Source organism: Puma concolor, chromosome B1 (assembly GCF_028749965.1).
Source record: "Puma concolor isolate L17-30 chromosome B1, mPumCon1.1.hap2, whole genome shotgun sequence".
Classification (NCBI taxonomy): domain Eukaryota; kingdom Metazoa; phylum Chordata; class Mammalia; order Carnivora; family Felidae; genus Puma; species Puma concolor.
Window position 1 is genome coordinate 135,154,395 of NC_141670.1, and position 18,854 is coordinate 135,173,248.

The following is an 18,854-nucleotide window of genomic DNA, read 5'->3' on the forward strand; positions in this document are numbered from 1 at the left end:
ACACTTGCCATTGCATGCTTACCAGTTCTTGCTGCTTGTCAACTTTACCACAAGCTTGCCGAGGGTGGGTATCTATTCATTAGGACCAATATAAGTAGAGGTCAACCTAACCTAAGGAACAAAAAATGAAAAAGAGGTGGGTAGTGAGGTCTGAGGCTGGAGGGTAGCTGTGGGCAGTGTGGTGCAGCAAGGGGAAGGAATAAATTAAAGGAGCCACCAATTTAAGAGTGTTCATGCCAGGCACTATGCTAAACACTCTCCATATCCTCTTGTACAATCCTCACCATCTTACCAGGTACATACCAAAGCAACAAAGTTTATAAATGAAAAAACCCCACAGAGGTTAAACAACTTGCCCAAGGACACATAGCAAACTCAGGGGCCAGAATTCAAATTCGCCAAGTCAGATTTCAGTATCCGGGTTCTTGCTGATTTTCTAAAACCACTGGTGTAAAACATTAGCTCCTTCAGAGTAACAAAGGGAGGACAGACCATATGCCTTTAGATTCCTTTCAATACTAACATTATACAAATCTGTCCACGCAACAAGTTAAAAATAGGCAAATTATGGTCACCATTGCACCGGGCAGTTGAGGTCAGAAAGAAAAGATGCCACAGTGGTGGTATCAGGCTAATTTGTGTGTGACTGAAGTTCTTGAAAATAAACCAAAGGGAAGGATGAGCACCCTCTGCCCCCACTTCTGTTCCCATTTTATTTTTTTAATTTTTTTTCAATGTTTTTTATTTATTTTTGGGACAGAGAGAGACAGAGCATGAACGGGGGAGGGGCAGAGAGAGAGGGAGACACAGAATCGGAAACAGGCTCCAGGCTCTGAGCCATCAGCCCAGAGCCTGACGCGGGGCTCGAACTCACGGACCGCGAGATCGTGACCTGGCTGAAGTCGGACGCTTAACCGACTGCGCCACCCAGGCGCCCCTGTTCCCATTTTAACAATAAATATTGTGAACAACGGCATGTTATTCCACCATGTGAGGCTCGCCTTGGCTATATAATGGTAATTATATATGGCAATTTTAGGAATTCGTTTATTCAAGCAAAAGGAAAGCATGAATTCAACCCCAACAATTTCTCTAAATTTTTATTAATTTTTTTTTTTTACAGCTCGATCCTCTTGTGAAAAGGAAACAATTTGAAGATTAACAAGTCAATTACATGTTTTTGTTTTTTTTTTTTAAACAGCAATTAATCCTCATTACAGAGAACAAACAAAAGATCTGTGGCACAGTATCTTTGGAAAGATCTTTTGCAAATTTTTCTTCTAAAAAAAGAAAACTATAATTTTCACAGATCACATGTCTCTTTCAAAGGACTATACAAGGCAGCTAAATTTTATTCACAAAAGCCCCAAGTTGCAGTTCCATTGCTGAAGTAGATAAAATACATGGAGTCCCCTTGTGTTGCACATCTTCCCATTGAGAGCATCACTGCTTCCCTATCCTACATACAAAATCACTGTATGGACTAGACAGCTGGCACATTATTCCACAATAACTAAAGAAAAATTCATATTTTAGACCAGTGATCATTTATCAACTGGACAATTTTATTCTTTTTTAAACAATTTTAATACCAAGATTTGACTTCCTCTAAAGTTTTAAGAAAGCAACAAATATATAATATAATATAATATATAATGGTAATAAATAAAAAAAAAAAAGGCAACCCTGCTCAGGTATCATCCAAAACATGATCACATTCAGGAAAAAAACAACAAAAAAAACAAAAAAAACAAACAAACAAAAAAAAAGATTTGGGACACATGCCTATAAACACACACACACACCAACATGAACAGTGTATACTTGATATCTGAGGGGGGATGTGCAGTAATTTTAACAATACATGTTGATGGCCTGAACAAAAGGCGAAGTTAATACTGCCTGTGTTAAGCATCACTTCAACATCTACTTTTAAGCAAAGCAAGTTATCTTCCTTAGGTCAAGCCACTGCCCGGTCTCACCAGGGCAGCATGGCCACCTTGCTGCCAGTGGTCTTATTCCCTTGTCCTTCCAGGCCAATATAGTACCATCTAGGCTCACGGGGAGCTGTAGGTCTTCTTCCTGCCCTTGTGGGTAGAGAAATATAGGCACTTTTCTGCCCATGACAGTACCTGTTGATATCTGGCGCACAGTGGAACATATTGTGATTTCCCTAGGATGACAGGAAATTCACAGCTCCCTTAAGTAGATGGTGCTTTTCAACTCATCACAAAAACTAAAGAACATGGCCAGTGGTCATCGTTCTTAGTCACCAAGAAACCAACACAACTGGATTGCATACTGGAGGTTTATATGGTAGAAATACCACTTGCAATGTTTGAAGGAAAATCCCCCGACGTGTTATTCTGCCAGTCCACCTCCAGCAAACAAAATGACAGAAGATAAAAAAGGCACAGGAAAAAACCTTACATCCATTAATTCTCAATAGAACCAAAAACAATCAAAAGAGGCAACCCACCACAGAAAGGGAACAAAGGAGTAAGTACCGCCATAATCCTGACACTCCTCCTCCATGGCCACTATGCAGAACTCACTTTCCAGGGAATGAATCTCTGCATTTGTTTCTAAAAGAAGCCCAAATATTCTTGCAAAATTTAAATGTTGGTAATTGATAAAGAGTGTAGTAGATGAAGTGGCAAAGTTTTTCAAAGATTTGTGTAGTGTCTGGGAAAACAAATCCTTAAGAAAAAACTAGAATCTGTGGTAAGAGGTACGGAATCAAGCCTTATTGGATTCATTTACCTTAAGGTGTACAAATATGCATCACACTTCATGAAGCAGAAGAGCAAAGGTACACATTAACATTTAAGACCCACATTAACAGGTCTTAAAGCCGTATCAAAATAAATACAGCATTATCCCCAAATTACCATTACTTCAAAATTATGTTTGGTCAACAAAGGCACAATAAATATATCCAATTCAACCAGCCTCATATTCTTGTGTGTGTGAATGTTTATGTAACACATACAACACACACACACACACATCTCCTTTCATCTATCAGATATAAGAGCTGTTCGTTTTGGAGGACATAATGGTTAATCTTTTTAGTTCTAAAAATTATTGGACAGGAAACCTAACAAGAGTAATAAGCTCCCAATTCTAACATGAATATTTAAGGTACCAATTAAGGCAAGTTTTCAGCCAGAAAGGGGTCAACTGTTAGCTTCTCAACAGCCTGAGATCTGGAATTAAAGGATATAAATGTGTTCTAATTTGTCTACAGGAAAAGGTTAAATATTTTGGTCAAAACAGATCTATAAAATCAAGGTCCTTTTGGCTTAAAAAATCAGACTCATTCAGTCTCATTCAGTACTGAGTATATCAGATAAACCATTCTATTGCAGTTCTCTTCCTGATACTATACCTGCTGGACCCCCACTTCCTCACCACAGCCAGCATGTGGTGAGTGTTTTCACATTCTTAACCCAGTGTGATTTGGTAAATTTCAGTGAAGTGTTTTTCATTGTTTAGCAGGGCCCCTAGTCTGGCTAAAATCTCAAGTTCAGTGATTCACATTTTAATTATCTCCAGAAAGGACAGAAACATTCAACATTTTAAAAAGTAAAACAGTGTTCTTCCATTTCTTAGTACACACACACACACACACACACACACACACACACACAACTGTAGTGCCAAAGGCAAGATTTTCACTTCTTAAGATGTTTTGTATTTGTCTCATTTTATAATCTAGTCCTTTCAACCATCTACCTCAGTACAAAAAATCTGCCTTTGGGAATTTAAGCATGCAGTGAAAAAGTGCAGCGATTTTAAAAATTCTTTAGACTTCTATATACAACTGTAACAGGAAAAAGACCTTATGAACATTAAGGATTCATCAGCCACTATTTTTCATATACTCTATTTTAAAAGTAGCCATTGGGAATCCTCTTTTAGATACAATGCAGTAAGAATCAGAAATATTCCATGATCAAAATACTACAAATTGATCTCTGCAAATTAATGTTTTTTCAAGGGACAAATAAATTTTTAATATAAAGGTCAGGGTGGGGGCAACGCTACACACAAGGAATAAGGCCACTGAAAAAGCAATCAGGTTTATTTATTTATTTTTTTTTACAAGTGGCTGAGAAATCGACTTAGAAACGTCTTCAGTCACAGGAGCACTGTCTTTCACCGGAAGACCACACACGCCCTCACACACACACCCACACACTCTTTCTCTCTCTCTCTCTCTCTCTCCAACACAATCTGCATAGATCAGAACCTGTCCTAAAAAACACACACTTCCAAACTGACAGGTGACTTGCATTGGGGAATGGTGGGGTAAAAGGGAGGGGGAAGGCCAAGTGAATAAAGGGAAAAAAGGCATTAAATAATCACATAAAGCTGATTCTGGTGTCTGGTCTCCCACATTTTATGAGATGGACACAATGCCACAACCCACCAGGCAATTACTGTTCATTTAACAAAAAGTTTTGTTAAATGGCCGTGCTTTAGAACATCAATAAAGGAAATCTGTCCATCGAAATCACACATCAAATTCTTATGCTCAGGTATTACTACTGCCGTAATTCACCAGCTTTAACCTAAACATGAGGTAAGAAACCTCTGAACTAGCTACTGGTAACAAAATAGGTTGGATAAGACACTGAGGGAACAGCTTCACACAAACAGTTCATATGTGAAAAATAATCATGACTCCCACCCTCTACACATCCCCTTAAAGATAGACCAAAACTTACATTCCTCATATGGACCTTCAATCTGTTCATTACTCCCTTCTTCATTAATGATACGAAAATGACAAAATATTCTTGGTAGGAAACAAAATGTAGAGGGGCAGAATGGGATAAAGGTAGTGAAAAATGAACCAACTACAGAGGTAACACTCACTCCTCAATTTTAGTACATGTGCAAATTCTACTTCTAAAAGAGATATAAAGAATTGGCTTTTAAAAACACTGCACTCAAAATAATGCTTCCAATAACCTTCAAAGTTTTAATTAAAAAAATCTGTGCTTATGGTTATGTGGGAATTTTGATCGTGTTCTTTCATTCTAGGTCATTCCAAATGAACTTGGTTAAATGTCTATAACATGGCACTAACAACACATGGGAAGGCCACAGCTCCTCTTTAATCCAATCAAATCTAGTTGACTGAGAACACTTTGGAGTGAAGGCATGTGGTGACTTTTTTTTTTTTTTTTTTTTAAGTCTAATTAACCACCCAAATCCCCACATCCTCTCAGGGAGTTGATTTACCCTAGACAATCAAGGGCTCAGAAAGTCTACTTTTTGCTATAAATATAAAATAATTTGTAGCAGAAAAATATAGCCTCTCTAAGAAGTAGATTTCATTTTTCTTTGCTGACAAAATTCTGAGTTGGTTAGACAACATGAGTTACCACATAACTGTAGACCACAGATCAGCACCTCAAATTCCAGCTCTACTCAAACATTAAAAAGCACTTTAGCCATCATCTGGTCAGGTATAAACGTTGGTTCCCTTCTTCCCCAAGGTAGAAAATTCATAATATAGTCAATGGTGACTGCCTTTCACGGAAGCGGGGTGGTGGGGATGGCAGCGCCACGTCCTCCATTGCGCATGCGATCTCAAGATGGCTTCCCGGTGTGCGGTAGCCCCTCCCTCCGCAGCTCTGGTGTAGGCGGACTTGCAGCAGTGACTGAGAAATTGGAGCTGGGGTGAACATGCGGTGTACTCCAGGCAACAGGCGGGTTGGGAACGGGGGGGGGGGGGGGGGGGGAGTTGCCTTCAATTTTATAAATTGTGACAATACTTGGTATTATCAAAGTGATTGTTCATGGGCAGAAAGTGGGGTACAGTGGAGTCCTTCACAACTTACGCTTTATAGATGACCATTAGAATTTACTAAACAAGTATTTCCCCCCTAAACTTAAAAGAAAAAAAAAAATCATCCACAAAACCCTACACCAAAATTCATTGTTTAAAAAATTTCCTTCTGGGAATGGACTAAGGTGGCTACTGAGATGACATGAACTTGCTCTCAGAGCTGAAACTGCTTCTCCTCATTTCATTTGCAATTTGCATCCTGCTGGTTAAAAAAAGTATGGAAATGTTTCTAGACCACTCATACGCCCACTTAAGTCTACATTGCACTTCTGTCCTTTAGTTAGGAAAGGCAAGATCATCTCTGAGGCCAGCCTCCTCATTCTGCTCCTGCATAACCACCGTGTCCAACCAATGATCACTTAAGTTCTTGAAAGTTTAAGTGGACAAATGTCCTGGCCATCTCACGGTGCTTCTCTTCTCGGTTTGGTGTCCTGATGAGACAAACGTCTGAACTGTTTTTGAGGCTTTCAATGTGCAAAAAAGTTCCCAAGCCATCAAATCAACTTGGGCCTCCGTTAAGGTGTTTTGGTTGCTTGTTTTAGCCGGTGAAAACCCTGTCTTGTATAGTGCACCAGATCCATCAAACTGCTGTTGAGGGCCAAGGCACACACACTTGTGCTGAGCTGAGCAAAAAATTCTGCAAACAAAGCAAAACCAAAACTAAGCAAACACATTTTCATACACAAAAATAATACAGGAAACATAAAGAGTCAAAGTTCCAGCAACTGTATCCCTGCAATATTCTGTACTTCATCATGGCAAAAAAAATCACGATCTACTCTAACGGCCTGCTAGTTCACACCCCTCTGCTAGACCAGAAAGGTTAAGAACTGAGTTGGTTTTAGAGTTGAATCCATAATGCCTGGCACAGTGGCAGGTGTTGGAGAATACCCTATTTACACTACTGGATCAGCAGATGCATGAATCAGAACAAAACAAAACAATCCCAACATGTTAAAAGCATCATTTGTTTGCTAGGAAAGAAAGTTCTAAGAGGCTATGAGAAAATTAAGTGGCTACAGCCAGCTGGCCACCGCTTTCCCTGCAGCCAGGAAAAAAATATGTAATGGCATTAATGTGGCATTTACATATACGCATCTCCTTAGTGGTCACTGGCACTGCCACGGAGCGGTCCGTCTAACAGCACACCCTATACCGTCTCCTAAATCTTGCATATCTCCAGGGGCTGTCTTCTCAAAGGAGTCTCAAGAATGTTCACTATGCCGTATTTCTTCCGCTGTCGCTAACCATTTTTCTCAACGCACACTGAAAACAAGCAGGCAACTCCGTATTTAGGTTACACCACGCCATCTGTTGTGCCCGGAGACGGCCAGGAGCTTTCCTTCTTCACCTGCCTTGTCCCTGTGCTGGAGTTTCAGTTCAGGCTGAAATAACAATGCCAGAACTCCTGAAGGCGCAAGGTGCCGAAACCATTCCTAACTTAATTTTGCTAAGATTGAGCCACAGAAATCTGGCTCCATGCCACCAGAGCTCAAGAAAGAACTGTGACTAGGTGATGGAGCAGAATGGCCAAAATGTGAAAAGAGTAAATACCTACACATTTCCTTTTCTTCGATAAAATGCACATAAAATACAAACCAACAACATCCTTCCCTCCCAAGCCCCCTGCCCCAGGAATTACCAGCAGAGCCATTTACCTTTATTCTTCCTCGTAAGGACCTCAGCCTGTTCCCAAAGATCAAAGGCGGCAAGGACATGGGAAGTGATGGTGACATAAGAAGATGTCATGTTTTGGATGGTGACAGGCATCCCACTGCTCCCTACGCTGCCAGCACTTGACTGGGAACCCATGGAGCTGGCAGAAGAAGGCATTGGGGAAAGAGGGGACGGTGTGCCTGTACTTCTGAAAGGTGAAGAAGAGAACTGGTTAATCATCTAAACCCACAGATTTTGGATTTCTTGTCTCTGGGACCACAGTGCTAGTTACAAAGTTTCCATGTGTATTAGCCAAAATGACAATCGCTCCCACCAGATCAGAGACACCCTTTTACCTTCAATATTTGGGCATTTCATAAAATACAACAAAACGCCCCCCCCCCCCCAATAGAGAAATTAACAGGACAGAGGCAAGGTGTCCTCCACAGAATCAGGCAGGCAAATCTGGATTCTGAGTATGCCTACTCCATTTACACAGTCTACCCCCTCAGCCCAGAAGCCCTCCTTTTCCCCACCCTCAATTCCAACTTCTACTAAGACAATGCTTCCCTGTGAAGATGGTCCTAACCTTCTATATATTCATTCTTTCATCCTCCCCATTTACTGAGTAAAACTCTGTACCCGGCAGTCTTCTAGACACTAGGGAAACATCATGGCTTCCTTTCGGCCACCACCTGAATGCGTCTCTTTGCATTTACCTATCAATTTATCCATTGCATTTATCACATCCCATTATACCCTTCTGTCTATTCCTTTTCCTTCCTTGAAGGCTGGGACCATTTCTTATCAACCTTTGCATTTCTAGCACTTAGCACAAAGAGTGGGCTCTTGACAAATATCTGCTGAGCCAATGACTGGATGAGGATAGGACAGCCTCTGAGGAGACTGAGCAAGAAGTATTATGCGTCAGGGGAGTCACAGTCTTCTCTTTGCTCTCATCTTGCCTGCATACCTGCACATACAAGTTAATGAGCGCCTTGATGTGCATCAAATGCGAAACACAAGGAGAACACTTACACATAAAAAGTAATGGGAAGATGGGCCAGTGGCAGGAGCCTCACGACTGGGTATGTCTGCCCTCAGGGGGCCTGTAGGGACCCGAAGTGTCTCCAGGAGAGCGTGCATTTTGAAAGATTAGAGTGGAATCTCCATGAGGGCAGAGATTCCTGCCTGCTTTGTTCACTGCTATACTCCCTGTACCTAACAACAAGGTTTGGTACAGAGGTGGCTTGCTATATAGTGACTGGACAAACTGAAGTTCTCTCAAATAATGTGTCTGACATCTCAGGGGTGAGGGTCATGAAAATTTTCAGAGATACAAAGTCACTTCTCAATCAGGACTTTTTTTTTTGAGAGGCCATATGGGAATCTCTTGAGTGCGCTGGAAATGGGGCAACCTTCTAGGTGATACTCTTAAAATAGCAAAACTTACCAGAACTGGGAATTTTTCAAGGAGTATGACCAAATTTTTAAAAATACTAGGCAAGTGCTACAGGGAAGAAAATTCTATCTTTATTTTAAAAACACCTGCACAAAAATTGCTTTGCAATATATTATGGTACAGACGAACAATTTCAGTTCACAAGGTGGGGTAGGGTGTGTGTGGGTGTGTGTGTGTGTGTGTGTGTGTGTGTGAATTTAGTTAGAACTTTCTTCATTCTTAATATCACTGTCACTGTCATAGATCCTAGAGGAGGTGGAGGGCATACAGTTCTGGATTGTTCTTGTTTACTGAAACACCAAGACAACATGCTATCTAGAGGGAGAAAAGACTGGCTCTGACTGGCTCTGCCTCTGTTTTGTTGTCAGGCAAATCTAAAGACCCTATGTTCTCTGTAATTATCTTTTTATATTACTCAATAAGCCAACACGTTGACTTATAACTATTCCTTAAAAAGGTAGAAATATAATAATTTAAGTTTAAGGAGATTAGCACACAGATGTACACAATCTTTGCAAAGCCAAAGTCATACAGATGGTTGCAAAAGCAAGAAGTAATTAAAGAAATAACTCAATTTTGAAAATTATTTAAATTAGACTCTTCATTACCTTGCAACGCATGGAGATGGTGCCTGGGCAACTTTGAAAAAACTGCTGAAGTGTTCATTAAGAGCACGAGAATACTTTATTGCTATATCTTTTTTACAACGAAACATCGCCATGTTCAAAATGGATTGGCAACGCATGCTGTGGACATACACAGAAGTTTAAGTGAAGCATTACTACTTTACAGACACGAGTATCACCACTACAGAAAGCCATCTAATCTCTTATAGCCTAAAGAACACACTGGGTTTTCCTCCTCTACACTAGGAAGAGTATCTTAACAATCTTACTACACTATTCACACTATCAGCAAAAGTAAATATTGGTGGAAAAACACAAATATACAAGAACATAATTGAAGTTACAAGACCAAACCATCTACTGAGTCATCGGTAACATGGTACTAGATGCCTTTCATAAAAAGTAACTATCACTAGGTTTAACCCCTTGACCACACCTCCTACTACTTTCTGGTTTTGTTCCACCTTTCATTATAATTTCCATGTTAAGAAAGCAAATTTTAAAATCTTTTTTGTAACAGCAAAAGAGGCAAAAGCAAATGCTATTTAGACAAAAAAAAGTACACACCATAAAACAGCAAGTATTTTCTCTTGTGGAGCTGAGGCATCTGAGAAGGATTTTAATGACATTATAAATCTATAGGAAAACATAAAAATACATCAGGTTAAACAAAAGCAGTTAGAAAATCCCAGGCACAAAGACATTTTACTATGTCTGTCTTAGCTTTCTGATTTTCCTGAAGATGTGACGACATGAAAACCACGCAGAAAAAACCCCAAGGCTTTAGAGCAGTAATTCAAGCCATTCAGAAAAGCAGGCGAGGGCATGTCTCTTCCCTGGCCTGTCTACCTGCTGGAAACCACGTAGACTTGTGACTTGCGTCCTCACTGAGTCCCCTGCCGAAATGCAGATGATAAGGAAGGGAGCTTACAGTGAGCTGATAAGAAAGCCAAACTGGAAAAACCAGCCTCTCCCTGAAAGGACTGGCATTTCACAGTGAACCTGGCACAATGAGAGAGCCAGACTCAGTCACTCTGCTCTAGCGCATCATCTAGAAGTGCTACACCCTTAGTTTGGGCTCCAAGAAGAGGTCCTGGATCAGTTACTTTTTTAAGGCTCCCCTTTATTAAGTTGTCTTCATACTAAGTTCGAATGGATTAAAGCAATAAAGGAGAGGAAAGAGAAGTACTTAGGGAGATGGCAGAATGACTGGGCACTTACTTAATGAGGTCTACGGTTTCTGAGTACACCGAGTAAGCCGACTGGGACGCCGGGCTCTCCGACTCCATGGCGATCCCACACTCGATAAAGGACAAGGCGGCCTCCAAGTACTTAAAAGCCTTCCCAACCTTGTCTGTCTGCAGGAGGAGAACATGGTCGTTGTTAGACCTTTGTTTAGTTTCTCAAACACATTCTTTAACCTTCATTTCCCTCCAACTGTCTTAGTTTACTTATGGCCAGGGAAAAGGGTGAACTCAAAATGATAACCAAAAAGCCTGCTGGCTCTGACCCGCTGAAAACTTTCTTTTAGCAAAAATTTGGTAGGAAGATGAAAATAATGTTGTTAAGACTGTTCTCTCAAAATCTTAAACTACATATTCAAACCAAGGCAATAAGTCCCCTTGCTGTTAGTGTGCAATTACTCATTACATAATTTTCTTGGGAAATAGATTTTTCTACACATCTAGACTGATGCAGACACAAATATCTTTGTTATGTGTTGAAGTTTATCTTATAAGCAGTAGAAAACATTACGGTTTATGAGCATCTTAGATATTATGTCTAACAATAATCGTTTTATGTATTGTACAGCCAAACAGATTATCCCAACTTCTCTGGAAGTCAGGGTTCAGTGCACAAGGCTATCCCCTAGGCTAGCAGGGATAAACTTGCAGAGTCCCTTAAAGGGCAAGCAGAAATCTATGAATGAAATCAGATACCGGTGGTCACCCAAACCTGAAGGCATACTGTGTCACTTAATGCCCCCTCACTGGAGCGCAGCCAGCTCCTCTGAGGCTGTGATAAGCACAGCCTTTTCTCTACACTTGGCATCTGCACCACATGTCATAAGAGCAACTGATTAACATGACATTTCCAAGTTTGTAGCTGCTGCCAAGGCTTTCGATCTGATACGTTCAAAAAGAAGTAATAACAGCGAAGATGCAAGTGGAGTGGAAGGAGATGGTGACATATCAGCAAAGAAAGATAGTGTGGGGCTACTAAGTTTTAAAATAACTTGGTTCTGGGGTGCCTGTGTGGCTCAGTCGGTTGAGTGTCTGACTTTAGCTCAGGTCATGATATCACAGTTCATGGGTTTGAGGCCCATGTCGGGCTCTGTGCTGACAGCCTGGAGCCTGCTTCACATTCTGTGTCTCTCTCTCTCTGTTCCTCCCCGGCTTGTGCTCTCTCTCAAAAGTAAATAAACGTTAAAGAAGTTTTTTTTTTTTTTTTTTTTTTATATAACTTGGTTCTAAAATACTTTTTCTAGAGCAGGTAGGCTCAGAAAATTAGCGACAGAATAAAGATCAAAGTGGCAAGCTCCAGTGAATCAGCAGTAGAGGCTTAATGGTTTGCTTCATTGGTAAGAATTTAACTCCTGAAATTTATCTATTCAATGCCAACTCCTTCACGGAATTTCCAAGATTTATACTGGCCTTAGCCTATACACAAAAGAAACTATAGCAAAACAAGATGCCTCTTTGAGGTAACTATTTTCTAAGGCCATTAACGCAAATATTCCTGTGCTGGCGCCTGTGGAGCTCTGGAGACAGTGTTCCAGCAGCAGTATTCACACTTCCCTACTCAACAGTGACTCCAATGTGGAGATAAAATACACCCCTCTATATTCAGTTGTGAGCTTAACTCCTTGGAATCCAAAATGGACCTAGTTGAGACCTTGTGCCATTAAAAGAATATTACAAAAAAAAATTACAAAGAGGCTGGTCATTCAGGTTTTTGTCCAAACCGGCATATTTTCACAGCAAAATGACGTGCTATTTATTAAAATGAGATTCAACAGGTATAAATCAGGACTATCCGGGGCAACCGGGGATATAAGGACAGCTTAGGTAGGGAGAAAGAAGATGTGCAACTGTATAAATAAAAAGCAAAAGAAAAACAAAGTTCCCTGTACTACTGTTTGAATAATGAAGGGATCTAGTAATGAAGGGACGCTGAAAGCATCCACTGCCAAGACAAATTTTAGATAACTGGCTGACAAAGTACTGAATATTTGCTCTTTTACAAAACGCAAAAGGTTCTGACAGTTCTGGCACCAACTTTGGAGAGCTAGAAGGCAGAGACTGGAAGAACACTGTCATTTGGTACAGAGTCAGACATCTTAATCTGACTCAGGCCATCCTAGTGACAGGGCAGCTTTGGAGATCGGTCTACAGAGGCTTGTCTCTGATCCCCTTACAGCACCCAGCATAGTAAGGACTTGATAAACATACTGCCCTGGTGAACGGGGCTGATAAAAGGGTCTCAGTCCAGCCCTCCCTAGGCAGTCAGTCTGAGCAGAGATGTCTAGGTTGGGGTTGAAGAGCACCAGGCCAGGATCTCAGTGGCCACCATGGCCTGGTCCGACTGCGATCCCCATGGGCCTCTGGAATGTGTGGGTCGGTTTGTATGTGGGAGAACAGAGGCAACCCATGTTCTTCCCATGTGGTACAAGGTTCAATATATGGTATTGGCAGGGGTTTAAGTCTGGAGAATACGTTAAACAAAAGGCCCAGAGTCTCAGATGTTTCAACATAACAAAGGGCAAACATTATCTAATTATACTACAGCAGAAATGTAAAAGCACGTTTAATTGCACATGCACAAAGCATCACTTTCCAGAAGTCCCAACAGCCACTGGGTAAAGAGAGCTCTTCTTTTAATTTGTTTAATGTTTTTTTTATTTCGAGACAGAAAGACACAGAGCATGAGCAGGGCAGGGGCAGACAGAGAGGGAGACACAGAATCTGAAGCAGGCTCCAGGCTCTGAGCTGTCAGCACAGAGCCCGACGCAGGACTCGAACTCATGAACCATGAGATCATGACCTGAGCCGAAGTCAGACACTTAACCAACTGAGCCACCCAGGTGCCCCAAGACAGCTCATTTTTAAAAAGCATATTTACCAACAGTATAATCATTACCTTCATCTTAAAATTTTACCTAACAGCCTTTGGTCTGCATTCCCACGGGTTACTATCTCAAAGGTTTTAATTTTGGACGCAGACTATCTCACCTTTTGAAATGTTTCAAGCTGAACATAAATTCATAGACTTTCAATAGCAGAACTTGTCTTTCACATCCAAAGAATTCATTCAGTGGCACAAGGAAGCACTCATGCATTAAATCAAACACTACCAGGTGGATTTAACTTCCATTCGTTTAGATATAAAACTTGTCACTAGGTACACTGTATATTCGCCCACGCTCAGACTGAGTCAGAGAAAATAATCTCACTAAGAATCCCTTACCCCTTGTTCCTTAAGACCCCGTTGATCCCACTTACATTGTGGCCAATGTTCGCCCTGCCCCCACCCTCCCCACCCCACCCCCGCTGTTCAATGAGATGGCAAACTACAGATAACTTATCAGAACACATTCTACCAAAGGGAAGAAGAGCCAAACTGACCATTAACTCTGCTCTTTGCTTCAACTTTTTGGCCTCCTTCATGTGAAAATCTGCTTGTTGTCTGAAAGAGAAGCAAAGATCAGGGGTGGGTCACAGGAACCTAGAAATTACTACTGGGGGCAAGAGGACTTAAGACTAAGAGGGAAGAAAGCAATGGGAGGAGACAGAGGGCAGAGGAGGGAGTCAGCAGAGAAGGGGCAGAGGGAAAGTGAAAAAAGCAGGAGCGGTGAGCATCCAGGGTCTTACCTGTCAAGCTTCACTGGAGGCTTCCCTGGTTTAGAATTACCATTTGGCAAAGAAGGCACTAGAAAAGGATTTGCAGTATCTCCAGAAGATCCCTTTAAAAAAATCATACAGATCACACTCCAACAGTTAAAACCATTGACCTAAAGGTACCACCCCTCTAAATTAGACCAAAATAGTAGTTCAAAAAAGATGAAATCAAGCACTGCACAGTTTAGCTTGGTTTAGCATTTTCCCGGCTAGATTCGACTGACACTGTAGGTTCTGATTATATTGAGGACTAAAAAGACAAGAATGTCCAGAAGAGATATTCAACAAAGCTAAACATAACATTTTCTCTTAGTCAATACACACACACACACACACACACACACACACACACACAGGTTAGTGGGAAGAGAAGAACTTGTATTTGAAAAGTGGCTAATTTTGTCCCATTAAAACCAACAGTGAAAGTATTTGACATCAAACATCCAAACCGAGAACTAACCAGAGTAACCAATTTTTATTGCAAATCACCTGAGAGAAAATTAACACAAAAACTGATTCTGATTTTTCAACCTCTGAGTCACTTTAAGATGAATAAACTGATATCTAAACTTACATGGAATATTAACCATCTTTTTACTCTCCCTCTAAAAAGAAGAACTTTAAACACAAATAACTCACTGCAATACCACCACTGGGAACTTCTCTTACTGGGAATTTAAAGATGTATCGATGGACTCCGTTCCCTATGTCCCAGCAACCCTTGCTTACTTTGTGCTCTGTACAGCTTCCAGATCCCTTCCCCTCCACTCTTCTGTGCTTCGGAGCAGAGGAGTCTTTGTGGCTGCCCTTGCTACTACTGGCACTTTGGGGAGGGTCCTGGTCCGCTTCCCGCTTTGGCCTCTTTTGTGCAGGCTTGGCTGGCTTCTGGGAGGATGAGGACGAGGACGAGGAGGACACAAGTTGGGGGGAAAGCATTTCCTTCTTTGAGGGCTCAGAGGAGGGCCTGGGTGTTCTGGAAAGAAACATCACTCAAAATTGAGTTAAGGAAGAACACAAACCACATAACTTAGTTGTTTAGTTGTAAGATAAATGGCTGCTGACACCAAAAATTAAGAAATCAGACCATGAAATCCATTCTTGTAGAAAGGCCAAATTACAGAGACTTTGGTGCCTTTGAAAGATCTAGTTCTATCTATGAACAATGGATTAAGTGGTGGAATTTGTCACTAAGCTTGCAGAGCCTGCCAGAGATCCTAACCTCCCCTAACCCAGTTAGTCTTATTAGCTACTCCCCAACCTGTATTTTTCTCTGACAAGTGGGCAAGCCCAGCTGCCACCTTCACCCTCCCTCCCTGACTCCCTCTCAAATCTCTGCTGGCTCCCAGCCAGTGACACTATGCACTTTCTTTTGCCAAATCCTGTTGGGAAGCGATTTCTTGACTTAACCAGAGAGTGAATAACAATTACTTTCTATATTCATACCTTCTTGGAACTACTCCCCTTCCCTTTGGTCCTCTCTCTCCAAAGCAAGAGACATAGTGAGCAGGCATGTGCATTCCTAGTAATTGCTTCAAGAAAGAGTGCTGAACCCAGGCTCTCAGAGTTCAAGTGCTGGTTCCATCTCTCAAGAATTCTGTGACTACAGACAAGTCATCTTCTCTCTCTGTGCCTTGGTTTCCAATTCTGAAGAGTAGGGTAATAGCAGCATCTTTCTAGTTTTTATTTAAAATGCTTTTAGAAAGAAGCTGTTTCCAGAAGTTCTGGAAATTTTCCATTGTTAAAATGCCTTTGATAAACCCAAGTTTGCTGCTCAGTGAATTGCTAATTCCTAAAAGGTCCTTTTCCATGGACGAAAGCAACATCAAACCAACCTATCTGCACATCTGAGCTGGACGTGTGTGTTAATCCACTCCTACTGCAAGAGAGAAATGTTTTTGCCCAGTCAAGACCCAGGAAGACTCAATCACCTTTCAAGGCTGTTGTTAATCTCTATACTCACTTTGTTTTAGAAGAATCTTTATGGGAAGATGAACATGATGGCTGTGCCTTGGTTTCTTTCTCCAGTCTGGCTTTCTTGCTATCATGGTCTTTCTCTGTGTCACCCTATGAGTGCAGCATAACAAAGTACACAGTTATAAACACAGTCATGCAGACAAAACAGAAAAGACTACACGGCAAAGTAATGACAGTAATCAGACTTTCGGCGACATCTATACCACACAGCAGACTTACAGGTACCTACACCATGTGTGTGTCGGGGGGGGGGGGGTGTGGAGGGAAGCAGACAATCTAGATTTGATGAGGTTTGTACTGAGATTTCTGCCTGAGGAAGGAGTATTCTTCCCACCTAGGAAAGGGAGGATGTCTAAGTAATAGCTGATAAGAGTGATGGTCTTCAACAAATTACTGAAGTTTTTTAAACATAAAAGAATCAATAAAACACGCATATTCGCAGCAATAAAAGATGATTTTATGAATGAGGGTATCTCCCTTTCTTTCACAAGAACCATCCACTTGACGCCTATTAATTTTTTTCTCTTATTACTTTTAATTTTTTAATGTTTATTTTTGAGAGAGAGAGAGAGAGAACGCACACGCGAGCAGGGGAGGGGCAGAGAGAGGGTCCAAAGCTGGCTCTGCGCTGACAGCAGTGAGCCCAATGAGGGGCTCGAACTCACGAACCATGAGATCATGACCTGAGCTAAAGTCGGATGCTCAACCGACTGAGCCACCCAGACACCTCCCTTTTTTTAAAGACTGTTTTTATATTTCTCTTTTTTAATATTTTTATTTATTTTTGAGACAGAGAGCATGAGCAGGGCAGAGAGAGAGGGAGACACAGAATCTGAAGCAGGCTCCAGGCTCTGAGCTGTCAGCACAGAGCCTGACACGGGGCTCGAACTCACGGACTGTGAGATCATGACCTGAGCCAAAGTCAGACACTCAACCGACTAAGCCACCCAAGCGCCCCTATATTTCTCTACATAGATATGGGGACACATGTTTTTATTTTTGAAAAAATTTGAAAAAACTAAAGGATAAGTATAATTTGAGAGAAGAGTGATGAGCAAAACAGATATTTAATTCTACAGAGACGCACGTAATCGCAAAAACACGTTTATACCAACTAAAGTACAAGATAAACATATGCAATCGCTAAGAGAGCAAAGAATTCTTTGTCATTTGTCAACATGCAGACCAAGTTCACAGCAAGTCTAACACAGACCGAGTGACTTCGCAATGGCTTCCTTCCCACTGGTCTGGACTCACATGACCGAACGGTAAGCAGCAGTGAAGTGACAGGTGGGAGGTCCTTCTTAATTCTGATGCACATTTAGAACCAAACTCCTCCCACTGTCAGTTCACCAAGAGAAATCTGGGACACGGCCAGTGAAACTAGGACAATCCTGAAAAAACCTAAGATCCTCTCTCAAAGCCTTAAAGGAAAAAAACATTCTTCATATTAACTGATTGTGGAAGGCCCTGGTTTTCACCACAGTCTCTCCTTCATTCCCTGAATTTCTCCAAGAAAAATGAATAAATTAAGAGGTGTAGGCTCAAGCTCTGCCCCGACCCTAACAGCCTGACCCTGCTCAAAAGATGGGGAAAGAGGAAAAACATACCCCTCCTCCTCCAGACATTCTGCAAACAAATGTGCCTAAGTGTGTACATGCATTCAGCCCTTCCTATCTCCTTTGGAAAAACAGTTTTATTTCCTGTTCCAAAATTGACCAAAGGGGCTTAGAAAAGGTAACAGGTTTTTAATCTCTTGGTGTATGTACAAGTGAGATTATTAAAAAGGGTAAATATGGATATAGAAGAGAACTTAAATCCAAGGGAAAGCCTTTACCTTCCTGGAGGCTGATTCTGTGGGACCTGCACACTCTGGACAGCCCCCAGACAGCATCTAGAAAGAACCCGGATATGGGTAGTCCAAAGTGATTAAGTTCAAAGACAGTGCAAAAATGAGAAATATAATTATTTTTATATTGACTAAACAATGAAGTAGTGATGTTTTGGATATACTGGATTAAATAAAAATTTTTAAATTATTTTCACTGTGGGGGCACCTGGGTGGCTCTGTCAGTTAAGCATCTGAATCTTGGTTTCGGCTCAGGTCTTGATCTCACAGTTTGGGAGATTGAGCCCCATGTCAGGCCCTGTGCTAAAAACAAGGAGCTTGCGTGGGGTTCTCTTTCTCTCTGATCCCCTACCCCTGCGTGATACCTTTCTCAAAAACAGATATACAGGTTTTTTTTTTTTTTTTTTTTTTTAATTATTTTCACTGGTTTTTTTTTTTGGTGCTACATATATTATGTACGTATATATATATGTGTGTGTGTGTGCGTGTGCATATATATATATATTTTTTTTATTAGAGAGAAAGA

The 18,854-nt window shown here is 41.2% G+C and overlaps 1 protein-coding gene across 5 annotated transcripts in view; it reads right to left on the reverse strand.

The window, feature by feature from the left end:
• AFF1 (ALF transcription elongation factor 1) overlaps positions 1–18,854 on the reverse strand; it is a 221,290-nt gene that overhangs the window by 12,538 nt on the left and 189,898 nt on the right. For 3 of the 5 annotated variants that reach the window (XM_086704632.1, XM_086704634.1, XM_086704633.1), the window contains 9 exons: positions 16,466–16,569; positions 15,235–15,478; positions 14,479–14,570; positions 14,233–14,293; positions 10,829–10,965; positions 10,175–10,243; positions 9,590–9,727; positions 7,522–7,727; positions 1,074–6,500 (listed from right to left, as the gene is read on the reverse strand). In XM_086704632.1, coding sequence (XP_086560758.1) covers positions 6,379–6,500; positions 7,522–7,727; positions 9,590–9,727; positions 10,175–10,243; positions 10,829–10,965; positions 14,233–14,293; positions 14,479–14,570; positions 15,235–15,478; positions 16,466–16,569 — 1,173 coding nt within the window. In that variant the 3' untranslated portion in view covers positions 1,074–6,378. Of the gene's footprint in view, positions 1–22; positions 112–1,073; positions 6,501–7,521; positions 7,728–9,589; positions 9,728–10,174; positions 10,244–10,828; positions 10,966–14,232; positions 14,294–14,478; positions 14,571–15,234; positions 15,479–16,465; positions 16,570–18,854 lie in introns of those variants that run through there. The other 2 variants (XR_015250360.1, XR_015250361.1) reach the window with 1 other exon arrangement.